Source organism: Geotrypetes seraphini, chromosome 9 (genome assembly GCF_902459505.1).
Source record: "Geotrypetes seraphini chromosome 9, aGeoSer1.1, whole genome shotgun sequence".
NCBI lineage: Eukaryota > Metazoa > Chordata > Amphibia > Gymnophiona > Dermophiidae > Geotrypetes > Geotrypetes seraphini.
Window position 1 is genome coordinate 124969376 of NC_047092.1, and position 21122 is coordinate 124990497.

At 45.2% G+C, this 21122-nt stretch overlaps 1 protein-coding gene across 3 annotated transcripts in view; it reads left to right on the forward strand.

The window, feature by feature from the left end:
- DGKD (diacylglycerol kinase delta) overlaps window positions 1–21122 on the forward strand; it is a 327255-nt gene that overhangs the window by 11991 nt on the left and 294142 nt on the right. For all 3 annotated transcript variants that reach the window (XM_033959775.1, XM_033959776.1, XM_033959777.1), the window contains exons 2-3: window positions 5420–5530; window positions 16767–16847. In XM_033959775.1, the coding sequence (XP_033815666.1) occupies window positions 5420–5530; window positions 16767–16847 (192 nt within the window). The remainder of the gene's footprint in view (window positions 1–5419; window positions 5531–16766; window positions 16848–21122) is intronic.

Genomic DNA, 21122 nt, shown 5'->3' on the forward strand with positions numbered 1-21122 from the left:
CAGTCACTATTGGCCATGTCTGGCTACAAAGGGTCCAAGGGAAACCTGAAGACTGAAAATACAGAGATTAGCATGTGTCCTCACAGGTATCCCTGAAGATAACTTGGGCATGTAATGTAGAGAGCTCCATGACAGGATACTGAGAATGCTGTATTGTCTCCATTTTGGTGGTGGTGATTTGAAATAGTCTAGAACAGGGGTGAGCAATTCCGGTCCTTAAGGGCCGGAATCCAGTCGGGTTTTCAGAATTTCCCCAATGAATATGCATGAGATCTAATTGCATGCACTGCTTTCAATGCATATTCATTGGGGAAATCCTGAAAACATAAGAACATAAGAATTGCCATCTCTGAATCAGACCCTAGGTCCATCATGTCCGGCGATCTGAACACGCGGAGGCCCCGCCAGGTGTGCCCTCGAGGACCGGAGTTGCCCACTCCTGGTCTAGGACATTTTTCTTCAATGCAAGGCCTAAGAGACTATTGCTACCCTTGTAGACCTCCGGGGCGGCCCTCATCATTCTGACTTTTTTTTTCTGCTGCTCTCTGCCTCTTTAACCAAGTTCCTGACAGAAAGAGGGAGGTGGATAGGAAGATGAGCCTCATGCTTTGAAGGTCAAGACATTACTTAATACGTGAAAAGAAAGCATTTGGAAATGCCCACCTCCTTGAAAATATGTCCAATGAAGAGTTTGAAGGTGGGCTGATGGGGTGGATGTCATTGGCATCCTTTCAGCGATATATAAGTGATAAGTAATAATATACTGGTCAGCAGAGTTCTGACCTTGCATGGAAAGATAAATCACAAGAAGATTGTGAAAAATTTCAGGAGGACCTTGTGAGACTGGGCATCAAAATGGCAGATAATGTTTATGTGAGCAAGTACAATGTGATGGCATTTGAGAAAGAGGAACCTGAACTATAGCTACGTGATGCTGGGTTCTGTAAGGAGTCACTGCCCAGGAAAAGGCTCTAGGTGTCATTGTTGAGGATACGTTGAAACCCTCAATTCCTAACATTCTATTTGCTTTCTTAGCCATCACTGCCACACATAGAGTTATCAGGAAAGGAATGGAAAACAAAGATGAAAATGTTATAAAGCCCTTGTATCACTCTATGGTACAGCCATATGCAGTTCCGGTCACCATATCTCAAAAAAGATACACTTCTCCCTCAATATTCGTGGGGATTAGGGGCAGAGCCGGCCCGTGAATATTGAAAATTCGCGAATAACATTTGGGCCGGCTCTGACCCCCCCCCCCCCACCGCCTTCCCCTGGCATCCCAGACCTTACTTGGTGGTCTAGCGGGCTTTCGGGGCAGGAGCGATCATCCTACTCTCCTGCCCCATGCAGATCACTCATACAAAATGGCTGCGGGGAGTTCCCATCGTAGTCTCGAGAGACTACAGGAACTCACGACAGCCATTTTATATGAGTGATCTGCACAGGGCAAGAGTGTAGGAAGATTGCTCTTGCCCCGAAAGCCTGCTAGACCACCTGGGGAGTTCCGGGATGCAGCGTGTTTTTTTTTCTTTTCTTCCCCCCCTCCCAAATTGTGAATAACCTAATCCGCGGATTCAGAGGGAGAAGTGTATAGCAGAATTAGAAAAGGTACAGAGAAGGGCGATGAAAATGATAAAAGGGATGGGATGACTTCCCTATGCGGAAAGGCTAAAGCGGCTAGGGCTTTTCAGCTTGGAGAAGAGACGTCTCAGGGGTGATATGATAGAAGTCTATAAAATAATGAGTGGAGTGGAAAGGGTAGATGTGAATCACTTGTTTACTCTTTCCAAAAATACTAGGATTAGAGGACATATGATGGAAGCTACTAAGTAGTAGATTTAAAACAAACCGGAGAAAATATTTCTTCACACAACGTGTAATTAAACTCTGAAATTCGTTGCCGGAGAATGTGATGAAATCAGTTAGCTTAGTGGGGTTTAAAAAAGGTTTTGTAAAATTTCCCAAAAGATAAGTTCATAGGCCATTATTGAGATGGCTTGGGGAAATCCACTGCTTATTCTTAGGTTAAGCTGCATAAAATGTGTTTAACTACTTGGGATCTGGGTTGGCCACAGTTGGAAATGGGATACTGGGCTAGATGGACCTTCGGTCTGTCCTAGTATGGCAATTCTTATTTGGCAGCTCTCCTCAAGATCCAAAGAGGCCCTGTCTTTAAAAATTAGTGAAGATCACTGGTCTAGGATGTCTATACAGAGAGCTTATTTTATCATATGGGGTACACTGAGAAAAACCTGTAGCTCATAGTAAAGAGTTACTTCTGTTCTCTTTTCAGGGACCCCAGAGGGAAACTTGGAACATGAGAGTATGGACAGCTCCTTGTGTTTCCACACACGTGCCCATACAGAGAGAGTTCCATCCAGGGCAGGATTAATTCTTCGAGGGCCCCTAGGCACACAAATACACTGGGCCCCCTGGCCCTGCATAGCCCTTCCTCCGCCCATGTCCCGCCCCATTTATCTGTTTCCTTATTTACTTCTTTATTTCCACTTGTATTTCTTTTTTTTTTTTTAATTCAGAACAAAGATTAGTATACCAGTGCACAGTTTTTCTTCTATGCAACCCCCAAACATCTCTGAACAAATCCCCCTTCCTTCCCTTCCCACCTACTTACCCACAAATTTAACTCTGAACACTTTCCATGCATATATAAAAGTGTTCAAATATTTGTAAAGCAGTAATACTATCCAAAATATGTCTATATTAATAATCAAGTTTACAACGCCTCTTAACTGCCTCACTCTATATCAACCAACTGTAACCCATATGTATGTATAAACAACCAAATCTTGTAATTCCTCTATTACGTTCCACTCCATGTATGTTAACTTGCAACGAAACAACAAGGCAAGCAGTCCACCAAAGAATCCAATGTGAAACAAAGGAAGATTGGCAGAAAATAAGGAATTCAAATCAAGTTAATTCAAGGTGCTCTCAAGAACCATGCTTGATGCATTTCGCCAAACAAGGCTAGTCAACGCTAACAAAAAAACATGTATTTCATAGAAACAGAACACAGAAAACACCTTCGCCTAGTATGGAATAAGTAATCATACACTAACCTCTCTCCCCTACAGTTTTGTAAAAGGGGGGATAAAATAGAAATACGTAGACAAAGGTTAAATAAAACCACCAAGAAGCTGGACTCTGCAATGAAACACCACAAAAACAGCGATGCATGTCCCCTAAAGCAAAAAAATAAATAGAATTTTTTTTTCTACCTTTGTCTTGTCTGGTTTCAGTTCTCCTCATTTTCTTGTCACTCTTCCTTGTCATCTTCTGTCCTTCTGTGCCACTTCCAGAAACTGTATGCTGCCCCCTTCCATCTTTCCCTTCAACCCCATTGGTCTGGCATCCATCTTCTTTCATTCCCTCCTCCAATGGTCTGGCATCTCTCTCCTCTTCTTTCCTTCCCTCTTTCACACCCCCATGGTCTGGCATTTCACTCTCTCCTCTACCTTCCCCCCACTTCCATCAGCCCCCTTTCTTTCCCTCCAACCCAATTCCATCCAGTATCCTTCCCCTTATATCTCTCCCCTTCCCCCCCCCATTCCATCAGCATCTGCCCCTTTCTGTCCTTCCATCACCTTTACATACCATCCTGCCCCCTTTCTCTCCGTCCACCACCCTTCTAGGTCTGAGGTGGCCCACTGAAGAAACAGGACTCGGGTGTTTTTTGTTTTTCCTTGGCAACACGGGCCCCCCAAGAAAGATTTGCAGCGCTGCCCCCCACCCCCCGAGAGATCGACAACACCACCCTCCCCCTGGCATCGACATCAACCAACCAGAATAAGTGACGTTGGAGGGGGGTGGACCGGCAGATGCAAGGAGTTGCTGCAAGGTCCCGCAATGACTGCGTCTGCTGGCTCTGCTCAGGGAAGAAGTAAGTGACATTGGAAGGGTTGGACCGGCAGATGCAGTCATCGTGGGACCTTGCAGCAACTCCATATGCCGGTCTACCCCCTCCGATGTCACTTATTCTGGTTGGTTGATGTCGATGCCGGGGGAGGTCGGTGTTGTTGATCTCTCGGGGAGGGGGGCCCAGCACTGCCGATCTTTCCCGGGGGGGGGGGGGCCGCGTTTCCAAGGAAAAACAAAAAACACCTGAGTCCTCTGTTTCATTGGGCCCCCCTGACAACTTCGGGCTCTAGGCACGTGCCTACTGGGCCTATTCATTAATCTGGCCCTGGTTCCATCTATCCTAATTTTGTATTTATTGACTGCTTATCTTAGCTTACAATGAAACATAAATAATAACCTTTCAATCAGTACAATATACTGTATATTATCAAATAAACAAAACATAAAAACAAAAGTCAAAGCGCAGGTCAAAGTACTTTGTGTGCATGTAAATAAATACAGTTGTTTACTGATCCAAAGTTACGTTTCCCTTCATCAGGTTCATCTGCAGAGCTAATGCTTAAGAATGAGTTAGTGTATGTCTGTCTGGGAGGGTTTAATGATTTTTTTTTTAAACAGTGGAGCTACCGTATGTGTTAGGGTTCTTTGAATATAAATACAGTGCATCCATGCTTGTACAGGGAAGAACTGTGCAATTTATGGATTGTATGTGGAGATAAAATATAAGCTGTGGATTTGCAGGAAATATATTTTATGTTTTGGGAATTACTGGTTTTGGCTTTGCAACTATGGGAAATGGATAAGAGCCAAGCATACTGAGCCAGCCAAGGTCAGTGCACAGTACAGAATTTGTGATAGTCTAGCTCCTTCCCCAGCACAGCTTGTTGGAGAAAAGACTCATCTGGCTGCTTCTGCTACCCTCCATGTGTTAGAGGCAAAGGACTTTTGAGTTATCTGTTTTAAGGATCTGGAGCACTAGAACCTACTGGGTAAGACGTTCTTATCTGTGTGTATGATAGTATTTGAGCATATATCTGAATGTGCGCCATGAAGCCACAAGGACAACGTTCATATTTAGAAGAAATGGCTAAGTAACCTAAGACCTCTTATGCCTTATCTCTTATTCCCCAAGATCTCTTATGCCTTACCTCTGTATTCTGCTCACCTGTTTTTGGATGGTTTTACATTGTACCTATATTCGCTGATTGTCCAGCTCTTCTTTGTTGTAAACCGCCTCAAACTACTATGGCTTTGGCGGTATATAAGAATAAAATTATTATTATTATAAGTATCAAACTCTTGGGAATGTGTGTATGTGTGTTTGTCTTTACAGCGTTTAATATGGGGCATGTAGTTGTGAAGAGCACTTTAACTATCATTTTGGCATTTTTTTGGGCAGTTGTTTTGAGAATATTTATGGGGACAGATGCTGTGTTGTGCTGGGAGGTGGAGCAGGACAGGTGAGGGTGAGTTTTACATGTGTCTGTAGAAGTAGTGTGTTAGAAGCCAGGCCTTAGATTTTGTTTTTTGTTTGCAGACTATCCTGAAGGAGGGGATGCTGATGAAACAAACTAGCTCTTTTCAGCGCTGGAAAAGGCGATACTTTAAACTGCGGGGACGTACCCTCTACTATGCAAAGACTGCCAAGGTAAACTGAGAGGCAATAGGGGAATGACCTTGCTATGGAAAATTTGTGTGTGAATTTGAAACTTTCAGATACAATATTTTTTATGCAGGAAAGCATGTATGTGAAATACTAAGGACTTAAGCATCAGATACATGGCTGTTTAGACATAGTCCTTTAAGTGTTACTGTAACTGTAATTATATGTTTCTGGCATGAGATGTACAATTTGACTGAGACTAGGTATTTTTTGAAAAGAAATTCTAGTACTATAGACACATTATTCCTGAACCTATGGGTAGTCATCTGTTCCCATAAGAATTCTTATAGAGAGCCTCATTAGCATTCTTTTGCTCCGCCTCCTATCACTCGGGGCTGTCCACAAATTTCCTCAATTGTCTCTCTACAAGCAAAATGGTAGGTGCCTATCTTTTCTGCTTGTGTTTATTTTTCTTTTAATTTTGTTTTTTGCTTACTGGCTTTTCAGTGCTGCAGAGGATCCCAATCTTGGGCCATCTCTCGCTGTGGGAGAGGGCAGACTCTGAGGTCAGAGGTCTGTATCCAATGGGCAGATTGCTTTGCAGTACACCCACTTCAGTCCAGGAGCTCAGGGACTAGGAGCAAGACTCGGGGACTAGGAGCAAGGCTCGCCCCAGGTTCTGTCCACAGTGGGCTTTAGCGCAGGCTGTGTGGCTCCATAACAATTTTTCCAGGATTGGGGCTGACTGCGTTTCCTCCTCCCAACTGTGCATGCGAGGTTCCAGTGGGGGTTGAAGTCTCCTGCTAGTCATAGGGCCCAAGAAGCAGTCTGAAGAGACAAGCATTCCAGATTTGAGGCTTGTTTGAGATAGAAGTTCTCCCTTTAAGCTTCACCACAAGCAGCCCCCAGCACAAAGCATGGCACAGTGAGTAACAGGCTGATGGCCTTTAACCCTTTAATTGGCAGATGGTGAAACGGCTGCTTTACATAACTTGTTTCAGTGCAATAGGTGAGACATTCTAGACATTAGGTTTATTTCCCTTTGGTTGCATGGTTGCAGAAGGAATCTACTTTGGATTTTTCACTCTACCTCAGTAGTATTTCACTGATCACTTTAGCGCCCTGCATGCATGGATGCAGTTGTGTGTGTGTTCTGCTCTCCCCATTTTATTGTTTTAATTCAATGTAATTTTGTCCCCTTTTGGGGTAATTTAGTGCTTGGAGCAATTTTAAAGCTCTGCCTGCTTGAGAATTCAGACTTTGGTCTGTTGGAAAGCCTGCATAATTTTCTCTGGAGCTCAGGGCCGTCCCTGAGGTGGTCTCACCCTTCTGTTAATCAGGACTCAAGCGCAGACTGTTTGCCGCACTTAGGAGGCTCCATGTGTCTTGCAGGGTGTTGGCTGCGTCGTTGTGCCTCCACCCGTTCTGGTGCGCATCTGATGGTCCGCGAGGGTGGAGGTATAGTCATACATTGGAGTCTGACTGGCAGCCCAAAGATCAGCTTTGTAGGACAATTCCCAGCTTTGTGACAGTGATTATTCTCCTCCAGCAATTATGTGAGAGCTGAATGCAGGCTTCCAGCACTTCTAACTGATCCTGTCATGTCACAGTGAGTACACAGGCTGACACCCTGTGAGAGACAACGGGGAGGTGTGAAAAGTGGGAGTTTGAGTGTTTCTGATTGTTCCCCTATGTTCTCCTTCTTGAAAAATCCTAAAATTGTCGTTTTAAAAGTTTGGGAAATGTGACAAATATTGTGATTTTGTGTGAATTTTGTGATGACGGCCATCTTGGATTTCTAGCGATTTTAATTTCTAAAGCTCCCTGCTTCTTCAAAATTTGCCTGGAAACTTGCTGGGATGGAGTCCTTGGGCTCTCCTCTTGTTAATTATTGCCAGGATTGTGCAATTTTGGTACTTTTAGAGTGTTTTTGCACCATGTCATATGGCACAGCATCCAGCTTAGCTTCTTCCCCACTGAAACAGGTGGCCAAACGCTCAGCTAGCCCGGTGGGGCATCCTGCATTGTTTTCGGGGCTCGGCACAGCTGGTAATTCCATCCACCAGGCTATGGACCCTGCGCAGCCTCAGAAAGTTCAGTTTCGCCACATTTATGTGACCTATGCCCCAGGAGCTGGACACCTTTTCACCATTTTTGAAATTTTTGCACTCTGGATTTTGGACCCCTGTGTTTTTCCCCTTCCGCAGTCCCAATCTTCCTACATGGCACCTCTTGGGGCATTACTCCTTTGGACGCGTCCTAGACTTACCTAGCTGTGATGCTTGCGCTGTCTGACCCTGTTCTGAGGGATCCGGGTGCGGATGATTTGCTTGCTGACCCCTTATTTACAGGTGCAATGTTTCCTGGGATGGGAAATCCGGGGACTGGATCTGCATATCCCTCTGGATTTTAGGAGCCTGGAAATGCTCTCATGAGCCTGTGCCTATTTGAATTTGCAGCTTTGCTAGATCTTTACGGGAGGTCTTTTTGTTCTCACTTCTTTCTGGCTTTGTGATATATACTTGTACCTTTCACTGGTACCCTGATATGTGCGTTCTGGGCTTGGAGCAGTTTAATTCTCCTAAGAGTGCTCTGACTTTTGCTAGAGATATGCCATGCTGGGATTTTATGGCAAGGAAGCGTTAGCAGCTTTGGTTCAGCCCAGGGTGAATTTTTGTTAGCGCAGATGGCAAAATTTACCTTTCTCCCCAAGGTGGACGACGCAGCTGCCTTAGGCATTAAAGCTGCTTTGGCGACATTTTGTTTCACTTGCGCATGTCACACTCAAAAGCGCGGTGTGGTGGTGGTTCCTTCTTTTCTTTTCTATTTTGTTTTGGCAGGCACTGCTTATCTGCCGGATGCTTTGCATGCCTTCTTTATGCGAGTTTGAATCGGGTGTCAGAGTAATCCATCTCTATCCGCAGTAGGCTGCTGTTTCCACTTTCAAGGCTCCTTTGGCTGGGCTGCCTTTTCAGGAGCTGTGATTGTTTGGCAGAGGTTTGCTGGATTTCATGGATTCTAGATTGGACTGTCATCCTATGACTCAGCCTGATAGTAGACCTGGTCCTCCTGGGTTTTTGGTTGTTCTGATTTCTTGAAGCCCAGCACTTCCAACTATGTGCAAGTGACATGTCGTAGGTGTTTTCTCAGGACCACCAATGCTGGTATAGTGGCTACAGATGTCCTAGCCTCCCGACTTCAGTGCTGTGCCTCCTAATGCACAGGCACAATGGTGCGCTCAGGATAAAACAAACAAACAAACAAAAAAAAAAAACGTTCAGTGCTTGCTAGGTTTTCAAACTATGGACCCAGTATTGCCCGATCTTCGGGCTCAGACAGATACTCCATATACTGTCTTGTGCCAAAGAGAGACTCTGCAGAGTGGAGGCCTCTTCTGGATCTTCAGCAGCATCTCTCAAGATTTCACGATTTTGAACGTAGGTCGTGCGTTCCGTCATTGCAGCAGTGACTCCAGTACAGTTCCTTACCTCTGGATCTTACAGAGATGTGCTTGCACAGCCCCATTTTTCTGATCCCTACTAAGTTTTGTGGGTTCAGGTTGGGACGTCATTTTCCGTTCTCAGACCTACCCTTTGGACTGGCTTCAGCACCCCAAACCTTCACTAAGGTGATAGTAGTGGTGGCGGATTACCTGCTGCAGATGAGTCTCCAGGTGCACCCTTATTTAGAAGGCTGGCTGATCAGAGCTCCCTCTCTGGTTGAGGGATGCTGCACTTTGCAGCAGGTGCTCCAGGTGCTGGAATACCTGAGTTGGATTGTCGGAATCAAAACATAAAAAAAAGAACCAAAATGCACCATCTGACGCCCACACACTCGCTTGGATACCTGGGGGTTCCTTTCGAATCAGAGCAGGCTGCATCTCCCTGACAGTAACCGCTGGCAGAAACTGTAGGCTCAGCTTTCTTCCTTCTGGAGTGGCTAGCTCTTTTGGCATGGGATTGTCTTCGGGTTCTGGGATCAATGGTTTCCCCGTTGTAGGTGATTTCCTTGGGCGAGGGCGTGCAGGCTTCCTATACAACATGATTTGCTCTCTCGCCGGGTTCTGCACAGGGATACCGTGCAGACCCATCTACCTTGTACTCTGGAAGCCGAGCAAGCATGGTCTAGTGGCTTCTCCTGCAATCGCTCCGCTGGAGCATTCCACTACACTTTGCTTCCTGGATCGTGGTGAGGACAGATGCCAGCCTTTGGGGCTGGGGAGCTCATTGCACTTGTTGTCATGTTCAGGGGTGTTGGACACCATCTCAGTGACAGTGGTCTTTTCACCAGTTAGAACTCTGAGCCATTTGACTAGCTCTGTCAAGATTACAGAAGATGCTGGTGGACCAAGAGCTCCGGGTCTTCTCCAATAATGCGACAACAGTAGCTTCCAGCATTCGCCCAGGAGGAACCAAGAGTGCTCCTCTGGCTCAGCAGGTCTGTCTTCTTTTGGATGAAGCGGCATGCCCTAGCGCTGGTGGCAGTGCAAGTGGCAGGAGTAGATGACATTCCAGCAAACTTCCTCAGCAGACAGTCTCTGGATCCAGGCGATTGAGTTCTGTCCCCAGAGGCGTTCCATGTGATAGTGGGGAAGAATCCGCTTTGACATCAGGGTCATGGCGAGAAGCAGCAGATCGCTTCTTCAGTCAAAGATCTGAGCCCGGAAGCGAGAGGCTCGATGCTCTGGTACAGCTGTGTTCTCTGGAGTTTCTCCTGTATGTTTTTCCTCCTTGGCCAATAGTCGACCAAGTCCTTCAGAGGATCGCAGCTCTTCCAGGCTGCATCATTCTGGTGGCTCCATATAGGCCTCACAGTCCTTGGTGCGCAGATTGGCTGTGCCTGCGCAGTGGTCGCAGCCTTCGGCTGAGCCTTTCTCCAGATTTCCTCACGCAAAGTCCAGTATCCATAAAGGATCCGGGTTACTTTGCTCTGCTTACTTGAATTTTGAGCGTGCAGTCTTAGAGCGACAGAATGTTCTGCCCTGGCTGTTGATACTTGGCGGAAGTCTACACAGTTGTCTGTAGTGTCAGCTTACGCTACAGGCTTGGAAGGCATTCTGCACTTAGGGCCAGATTCTGTAAAAGATGTCTAAAATTTAGGCGTTGTTTAGACATTCAGCAGCAGAATGCTGAGCACGATTCTATAATGCATAGACACACTATGAATCGTGCTCAGCTCGTCTATATTAGACATCCTTTATAGAATCACCTTTTAGGCATTACATAGACATGCTTATAATATAACGTTATCATGTGTTAGCATTACAATGTTATTAGAATGGCAATTTTATGCTGTTTTTTTACATTAAAATTTTTTTCGATTTCTATCCCGTTCTCCCAGAAGCTCAGAACAGACTAGTCATATATACCACTTATATCCTATATGGTATTTACATTTGGTTGCTTTATCATATTTCTCTTCTGTTCTGGTTGCCCAGGGTTACAAGGAACAGTGAGGGATTTGAACCAACAATGTCAGGGTGCTAAGGCTCTAGCTCTAACACCACACACACTTAGATAGTAAACTGCATGTCAATTCCAAAGCCAAGGTTATATTCTTTTTTTTTTTTTTAATCTTTAATTCTTTATTGTTTTTTCATCATATAACAATAAAGCAAGTCAAAAGGAAAATTACCATGGAAACAGAAATATAGCTAATTGGCAAAAATCAAAACATTCCTACATAATAATTACAGGTAAAATGATACATTCCAAAGTTAGTTTGTCCACAATAAGAGGGACGGACCTATAACATGACTGATTAAACTTTACTATCAAAAATAACATTAGGAAAATAAAGATGGCACTTGATAGTTCCCGAGTAATTCCAATTGAACAGATTAACTGGAGTACAACACTCATGAAGCAGGTATAGAGTGTGTGGAAAAAAATTTAGATAATTGCTGCGGCTCATAAAATACATATCTATTACCTTTATATACCATTACACATAATATCGTAAAACGAAGGTTGCTCCTAACCGCAGTACTTGGGGTCTCAAAAGAAGAAATTTCTTTCTTCTTTTCTGGGTAGGTTTAGATACATCAGGATACATTCTTACTTTATATGTCATAAAAGAAACATCTCTATATTTAAAGAACAGTTTAAGTAACCATTCCCTATCGGATCAATGGCAAACTGTACCAAAAGAGTAGCTGGAACTTGGGCTTCACTATCAGACCTCTCTAGGAAATTAGTTAAATCAAGGCTATCTGCAGACAAATTCTGATGATTAGTAACTTGGGATTTTATTCTCCCAGGTAAATAGTAAATTTTAGAGAGGGGTGGATATGAAGCCTCTGGTACTTTCAAAATCTCATTCAAATATCGCTTAAACATCTCTTGTGCTGAAATAGGAAAAACTTTTGGGAAATTTATAATCCTAAGATTACATCTTTTAGTTACATTCTCCAACATTTCATTCTTAAAGTGCAAATTCCCACTATCTTTAACCCAAATTGAAGCTTGCAATTCCAAATTTTTCAATCTAGTCTCAGTCTGCCGTTTTATTCTCCAAAGTAGATAATTTGTTCTTAATTTCTGTATGCTCAGAGAGCATCGTCATGCAAGAAGTAGATAACTGTTGAATTTGATTACCCAGAAAAAGTTGTAGGCTGGAAATTGCCTCCCAAATTGCCTCCATATTGATGACCTTGGGTCTTTGGAAGGGGGCACTCCATTCTAGGACCCATGATAGGCAAAGTACCTTGAGCTGCAGCAATCGAAGAAATACGAACCAGTTCCTCTTCATGGGTTTGCTCCATTTCCTCCTCCCGGCTTGTTAAACCATCTTCCTGCCCCTGCATAGAGTCAAGGGACCCGCTGTGCTGAGGCAGAGAGGAAACGCCCAGGGCCGATCTAGCCTCCAAAATCTCCTCCATAGCTCCTGGGGGATTTGGTGGGCTCTGCTCCTCCGGAGATAAGCTGGTGCCTTCAAAAGAGGATCCGCTTGCTTCATTCCGCGAGCTACCTCGAGCCGAAGAGTCCTCCGATTGTTCAACTAGGGAGCCACGCTCCACGAAGACGTCCATCGGCCTGGTAAGAGAAACAGGCACCTCCGGGAAGACCCGGATCTTAGATTTCCTTTTTATCATCGGGTAAAATTGAAGAAAAAGTCTTTCCTGGCGATGGCATCTTCATGGCAGCTTCAAGACGCCTCTTAGGTTGCTCCACCCCAAGATTATATTCTCTTGGTTTTCAAGCAGTCATTTCTCTAGGATAAATATCAAATATGTACCTTCAACGCTTGTCCAAATCCTCTTTTGGCCTCTATGCTCCTCAAAGTACATGAGAAAAAAATATATATATATTTTGCATATTAAATCCTCTATTTTTTACTAAGGGGACTGCTTGCAAAAGCAGGTCTACTTTTGAGCCTGAGTTGGGCGCTAGATAGGCTTCAGTTAAGTGGACGCGACTTAGGGGTCTCCTAGGTGTGCTGGAAGCATCCGAAGATAGGTGAACGGGGCTTCTATTTTTGATGCTTAATAAGGCATTACTTAAGCAAAGCACATGAAAAAAATATATACAGGGTGTCCCAAAAGTCACTACACACTTTTAATAAATTCTTTAAAATTACACAAGAAACTGAGTTTATTCATATTCTTAGCATCAACAAAAGAGTCGTTACAATTTTACTTGCTAGGCTTGCCATCACGTGCTAACACCTCAAAAGACTAGTTGTATACCTTCACATGAGCGCCTCCATTTTCGATAACTTTTAGCCACCTTCGGACATGAGTCTCTCAGATGATTTGCAGCTTCTCTTCCCTGACCTCGCTGCAGGCCATGCGTATTCTTTCCTCAAGCTGCGACTGATTACAGGGCTTAGTGACATACACCTTGTTTTTGATAGAGCCACACAAAAAAAAGTCCTAAGGTGTATGGTCAGGGGAGCACGGAGCCCATTCGAAGGGATCCCTTTGACCGATCCATTGGTCAGGAAGCTTGATATTCAGGAAATCTCTGACTAACCTTGCAAAATGGGGGAGGGGCTCTTGTCTTGTTGAAAAAAGATATTAGCAAGGTCACTCCTTGCTTGAAGTTGGGCACAGCCAATTCTTACAGCATATCCAGATAATTTTCCCTTGTAACGGTGGTCGTGTTACTGGATGCATCGTGGAAGAAAAATGGTCCAATCAGCCCAGTGCTAGACATTGCACTCCAAACCACTGGTTTTGGAGAGTCTTGTTTATGCTCGAGAATTTCTACTGGGTTTGATTTTCCCCAAATTTGACAGTTGTGTCGGTTAATCTGACCAGAGAGATGAAAGATAAACTCATTGCTGAACCATAAGTTTCCAAGAGCTGAGGGTTGTTTTGGTAATGATGCAGGAGTGATTCACACATTTCCACAAGAGCATCATAATCTTCTGCTTGAAATTTTTGAACAACCTGAAGTCGGTACAGGTAGAGCTTTATCACTCCAAAGCATTCGCTGAATCAAACTTTTGTTGATGCTGAGTTCATTGCAGCCCTCCAGATGGTAAGATGTGCGGTTCATATCAGGACTTGATAGAGAAGTGCTCAGGCTGAACAAGGTCTGAAGAACTGTTGCAGCCAAGGTTAGGACAGTAACCACAGTGATACAAATTTTGGGTTAAGATAACTTGTTTCAGTTATTCTCCTCAAGCTCAGGTATCCACCAGTGTTCTTGAAACTGATTGCAGTAGGACTTAATAGAAATTGGCAATAGGAAAATTGCAACTTTCATGGTGTTCTATGCTTTACTGTGCATAGTTTTTGTCCTGCTATGTTATGCATTACTGATGCAGTGTGTGTAAGTGTGTGTTAACGTCCCATCACACTTCATGTTAGTGTATTGTGGTCTGCTTTGATGCTGTTCATTGTTGTTTTGTGTTGTATCTTGAAGTGCTCGGGTTAGTGTTTTGCAGGCTTGTAGTAGTCCTGTGGGATTCTATTCTGTGTTCTGTATTTTTGTGTCTTGAGTCCTCTCATGCTGTGCATTACAGCATGTGGTGCATTTGCCATGCTACTATTTACTTTCCTTTTTTCCGTTGATCTGAGTACAGTCGACTCCGCTTAAGTGTAAGGCCTCTGGACCTCACCACGACGTGCGCTTAAACGGAGGGTGCGCTTAATTGGGGTGCCACTTTTTAGTCATGAAAAATTACAGTACACTGTAGTCAAATGCAATAAAACTTTTATTCAGCAAAAAACACACAATTTAACACTATTCAGTTTTAGAAACAGCACTTTTCCGTCTAATGCAATACACTGTAAAAAAATTTCAAACCAACAATTTACTGAAATAATCAGTCATTGTTTCTGCACGCAGATTGCACGAGTCAGGCTGTGTATCTGACTACTGATGCTGTAAAACTGTCCATAGTCGTACCATCCATTTATCTCCAGATAACAACGTAGCGTGTGTAGGGACTTCAGCACGTCTGAGAAGGAAACAATCTCTGTAGGTGTTTCATTAGTTGTGATGACCGCAGTAGTATCTCCATCCTCATCAGACTCTTGGTTGTCTGCAGTGTCCTTTATGACTATACAGATAGCGGAATTAGTGCTGTCAGATGATGTGGACACATCGTTGTCAACGGCGACATACAGCTCAAACTCTTGTGAAGAGAATCCAATGGGAGTTCAATGGATGAAGTGTCAACTTCAGTTGTCTCATCAGATGCATGAATGAAGCTCGCCTGTCGATAGCAATTTGAAATTGTTGATGATGAACCTCGAATCCACGCTTCCTGTACCATGTGAAGAGAGTCAAGCACTGTCATTTTTCTCGTGAGCTCAGCAGCTCGGGGGCTGGATTCCGTGCTTGCATCAATCACTGCTATCACATATCTTAAGATGAGCGACCTGTAATGAAGTTGGCGATTATCCCCTGGTCCATCAGTTGGATCAAAGAGGTGTTTGGCGGAAGAAACATAAGTTTGATGTTGGTTAGTCTTACGTCATTGCTGTGTGCTGCAATTATCACACAGCATTACAATGTGCCTCCTACGCCTTCTCATCAGATTGTCAAGCTTCTGCAATCATTCAATCCACAGTGTCGCTGTCATCCATGTGTTTTTGTTGCTTTCATATTCAACAGGCAGGCTTTTAATGTTTTTGAAGCACCGAGGAGTTTGATTCTTCCCAATTGGCTCGAGCTTTTTCACTACAGTCCATATTGCAACTGAGCAGCAATGTCAATTGTTCCTTTGGCACCTTGAAGCCAACAATTTCGCTGCATTTGAAAGCCAATGTTCCATCAGGGATGGTATGCCAGTATAGGCCCGTCTCATCGGCGTTGAAAACATCGCATGGTTCATATCCACCAATGACTGATGGTAACACTTCCATGACCCATCTTTCTGCACCAAACTCATCCACGTCTTGTTTTTTGTCATGCTGCTTCTTAAATTTTATGCCGTTATAAATCTTCTACCTCTCTAGCCATCCGTTTGTTGCTTTGAAGTCTTCTATGCCCAGTTCTTCGGATAGCTGTGCTACTTTCTCCATCAGCAGAGGTCCACTGATTGGCAGTTGATGACTTCTAGCTTCAGCAAACAATGGCAGCAGCGCCTGTTCAACATCTCCAGCCTTCCCAATTCTTTTCCGTTTCCTGGTAGGATTGCTGTTATTTTGCTAGTCTTTCAATATGGCTTGCTTTTTTTTTTTTTTGTGAATCCGAGAAATTTGACTAGGATGAACGCTGTAATGTTTTGCAATAGAGACCTGACTCTCCCATTGGTCAAGTCTCTTTAAGACATCGACATGTTCAGCCAAAGACAATGACTTTTGACCAGCGTGTTGGATACGTTCAGCCAAAGACAAAGATTTATCTCCACGAGATGCCATGGTGCAGTTTCGAAAGTTCGAACACCTGGCCTAGTCTGCTGATCCAAAACACATGGCTCATCAATGTGAGAACGTGATTGCTTTTAACCGGAGTGAACGTAACGTGAACAAATAGAGGTGGGACCTATGACATCAGTGCGCATAAGAGGATTGTGTGCTTATCAGAATTGCAGTTATCTGGAGTTTACATCCATTAACTTTACTGTAAAAAAACCGAGACCATGGTGGTAGGCTGCGGTTAACCGACGTGCACTTAGGTGAAGTCGACTGTATTCGAATACTCTGAGTGCTCTGCTTAAAGAACACATTTTCATATATTCTGGAAAGTCTGGTTTTGGCTGCTTAATGCTTTGTTTGCAAGGCTACATTCTTTATTTTTGTATTTGCTAGTCTAAGAACTCTCAAAAACACACCCAATGTTTTTACCTCCCACTAAAATTTCTGATTCTTTCTTTTCCCTTTCAGTCTATCATTTTTGATGAGGTGGATTTGACAGATGCCAGCGTTGCTGAATCCAGCACTAAAAATGTTAACAACAGCTTCACGGTAAGGTTTCTTGCTCCCCTGTATGTGCTACATTTTAATTGTAGAGCTTGGGTGCTTTCTTATCATTTTGCTTATACATTTTGCCTCCCTCCAGCTCCCAAAGCAGCAGGGAGCAGATCCTGACAACCCCCTTCCCTCAAGCCCCTGAAGCAACAGAGCCAGTCCTGACAACCCCTCCTCCCTCCCTTACCTGAAGCAGTAGTGGTAGCCGGTGAGCAGAGACAACATGTAAATGGGCTACTTCTGGCCAGCCCAAGCAGGGTCTTTCCTCTGCTGCGTCATTCCTGCCATGACATCCTAGGACAGACATGGGCAGACTATGGTCTGTGGGCCATATCCGGCCAGTTTAGTTTTTTAATCCACCTGCCAAATTTGTCTAAATTTTATTATTAAACGTTTGAGAATGGCAAGGTGGCTGTTACTTTTCTTTCTACAAGCAGCCAGAGCCTTGAAGTTGTTTGTGGATGCCGGAAAGTCCTCTTCTGTCATAACTGGAAACAGGAAGTTGCGTCAGAGGAGAGCTTTCCGGCTGCTTGTAGAAAGAAAAGTAAACATCGCCATAAAGGGAAGGGAGGGAGGGGACTGCTGGACCAAGCAAAGGGTGCTGGAGGGGAGGGATGGCGGAGAAGATGAGACGCTGAAGGGGAATAGGGAAGAGATAGTGGGGAGAAGACACTGCTGAAGGGAACTGGGGAAGAGAGAGTGGGGAGAAGACTCTGGAAATGGGGAAAATAGAGATGCCAGACTATGGGGGGAGCGGAGGGAAGAAGATGGGTGCCAGACCAATGGGGATGGGGTGGAGGGAGAGCTAGAAGGGAGAGGCACAGTAACAGAGCATATGGAAGAGACAGAGAGAAGGCAGACGATGGAAGGAATTGAATGAAGAGAAGATGGTAGAAAGACAAAGGTAGAAAAAATTTCTATTTCTATTTATTTTCTTTTTTTTTTTTTTTTTGCTTTAGGATAAAGTAGTATATTAGTTGTGTTGATAAACATTTATAAACAAAGCCCTGCCGTCTGAACATCGCTTTCTCTAGGTCAGCAGCCAGAACTTTGATTTATAAAATGACAATTGTACAGAATATTGTTTCTTTTTATACTTTAATAAAATAAGTTTAGTATAAAACTATTTGAGGCTTGTATGGATGGGATCAGATGGTTTGCAGGGACAGTGTGAGAATGGGGACCGAGCTTGCGGGGACAGGACGAGTTCAGCCCTTCTGTCAAATTTAAGAACCCATTGTGGTCCACAAGTCATAAAGTTTGCCCACCCCTGCCCTAGGACCATCATGAAAGCACGGTAGGCCTGGGGATCCTGCTGAAGGATCCGCTAGGAGTGGGTTGGCACTGTTCAGAGAGAGGGGGAAAAGGGAGGAAGGGCATGATGATGGTGGGAAAATTTCTGGGTGAAGGGGTGACCTGATGGTGGGGGAACTTACTTACTTACTTACATTAGTGATTTCTATTCCACCATTACCTTGTGGTTCAAGGCGGATTACATAAGAAATATTATGATATTAAGAAGAACATAAGGAATAGTCTGAACATTTTCTAATTTGCTAAGGAGTAGATAATATTGCAGGTGAAGTTTGGGACATGTCTGGTTGTGTTATATTGGTTTTATGTATTTTTTGAAGAGTAGGGTTTTTGTTTCTTTTTGAAGATTTTGTAGTCTGTTGTCGAAATCAGCAGATTGGTGAGTTGTCTGTTCAGTTTCGCTGCTCTGGTGGCCCGTAGGTTGTCATACAGTTTTCTTCTTTTGATTTTTTTGGTTGGTGGGTGTGTGAATATTGTGTGGGTTCTCCTGTGTCTGGTTGAGGTGGATTGAATTAGTCGATTGTTCCAGTAGGTTGGGCTGTCTCCATTTATAGCTTTAAATAGTAGGCAGTGGAATTTGAAATGTACTCTGCCTTGTATTGGGTGCCAGTGTGAGTTGTGGTATGCCTCTGTGATGTGGTCGTATTTTTTCAGTGAATAGATAAGTCTTAGGGCTGTGTTTTGTATTGTTTGTAGTTGTTTTATCATGGTTGCTGGGCAAGGGAGTTATAGTATGTTGCAGTAGTCTATTAGGCCTAGGATTAGTGATTGAACCACGAGTTGGAGTTGTTTTCTGTTGAAGAATTTTCAAACTTGTCTTAGGTTTATCCCAGGACAAGCAGGCATATATTCTTACTACATCATCCAACGGAGCCCCGATGCGGACATCTCACAAGCATACTTGCTTGTAGAAACTTTTAGAAGTTTTGAGTTGCCCACACCGCGCATGCACGAGTGCCTTCCCGCCCGATGCACCTGGCACGTCTCCACAGTTCTTTCTCTTCCGCGGAGCTGAGAAGTCCGTCTTTGACTTTCTGCGCGAAGTCCCTTCACTTGTGCCTTCTGTGCCCGCGTTTTTGAGTTTTACTTTGCTCATTATCGTTGGCTCATGTTGCGTTTTCTTGTTTTCAACAAAAAAAAATTTCTTTTGATCGTTCAACCGGGCAGGCCGCGGCCCCACGGCTTGCAGCGGAGCTTTTTCGGCCTATGTCCCGGCCTGTTACCGGTTTTAAAAAGTGTGTCAAGTGCCGGTGCGCGATTTCGTTGATGGACTCTCATCGACGCTGTCTTCAGTGTCTAGGGCTTCAACATCTTCCGAAATCGTGCCGGCCTTGCTCCACACTTACAGCACGTGCTTTTAAGCGTCGCTGCATTTTGTGGGAGTCGCTGTTCAGCATGGAGGCGTCGCCGGAGCTGCCCACGTCGCAGAACGCCACGCCTTAGACTTCCGCCTCAACTTCTTCGGCCTCGAGTCTGCTCAAGCTTGCCTCGTTCGTGCCGGCTTCGACTCCGATGCCTGCTGCGGTGCCTTCCGCCGTCTCTTCAGGTCATGTAACGCAGCCTCCCATTCCTCCAGTGGTGCTCAAGGTGTCTAAGGCTTCTAAGCCCAAGCCCCCGGGCGGCCGAGTTAGCGATGTCCGTGCTGGAGGTCCCATTGCGGATGCGGATCCCTCTTTGCCGGCTTCGTTCCATGCCATGATGGAGAAGCGATTTGTCGAGCTCTTTACTAAGATTGGGCCGACGCTTCTCTCCCAAATCCAGCCTGGGCACGCGGAAGCCTCCCGAGAGGTCGAGCTGCCTCCGGTGCCTCCTTGACGCACACTCTCCCTGCTGAGAGCTGAGTCTCGGCGAGTGTCTGGTCTGGCTTCGGGGCATGCCTCGCAAGGAGCAGAGTCTTTGCCCATGCCACCTTTGGAACCGATACCCTTGATGCATGGCGCACCCACCTTGCCTGGAACGGAACCTACCTCCTCGATGCCGAGTCTCGAGCCTTGGGGAGTGCCTTGGGGGGCTTCGTCTCAGCCTCCGCTGCTTTGATCCACAGCCTCCAGCCCCATCTACTTGATGGCTGCCTCGTCTGGGCTTCGCTCGCCTCGATGCTCGAGGCCGGCTTCTCGACACAGTTCTGGTCGTCGCTCGAGGCATTCATCGAGGCATTCTTCGAGGCATGCCTCGCCTCGTCGTAAGCAGCCTTTTCGGGAGTTTTCACCGGATTACTTGCCTCCTCCTCCTATGCCGGAACTCGAGGACTTCGGGGATTCGTTCTCTCCCTGCCGGTCCTCAGCCTCAGTGGACCAGGCCGCCTCGTCTTCTTCGAGTCCATCTCGAGGCCCGGCCCTGGCTGACCAGCTGTCCTTCTCATCCTTCCTGAGGCAGATGGCAGTGGATCTGGATATCACCCTGGATTCGGGTTCCAAGTTTTCTAAAGAGTATTTGGAGACGATGCATCTTCCTCAACCTCCTGCTGAGTCTCTCCGTCTGCCTCTCCATAAGCTTCTGGACCAGACTTTCATGAGATGCTTTGAGACCCCGTATTCCATCCCCGTGGTCCCAGGGAAGTTGGATGCCAGGTACCGCATGGTGCACCATAAGGGCTTCGACGGGGCGCAGCTCTCTCACCAGTCCCTCTTGGTTGAATCCTCCTTGAAGCGGTCTCAACCCTCCCAGGTCTATGCCTCCACTCCTCCTGGCCGGGAGGGCAAAACCATGGACAGATTTGGCAGGCGCATCTACCAGAACTCGATGATGGCTTCTCTAGTCCTGAATTACAGTTTTCATTTTGCGACCTACTTTGAGTTTTTTCTCTCCATTCTTCAAAAGTTTCTGCCCTATCTGGACTCTCAGGCTCGCTTCGAGTACTCGGAGGTCCTGGCGTCGTTGTCCCAACTCCGCCTGCAGATGATGCAATCGTCTTACGACGCCTTTGAACTCTCGGCCAGAGCTGCTGCTTGTTCGGTG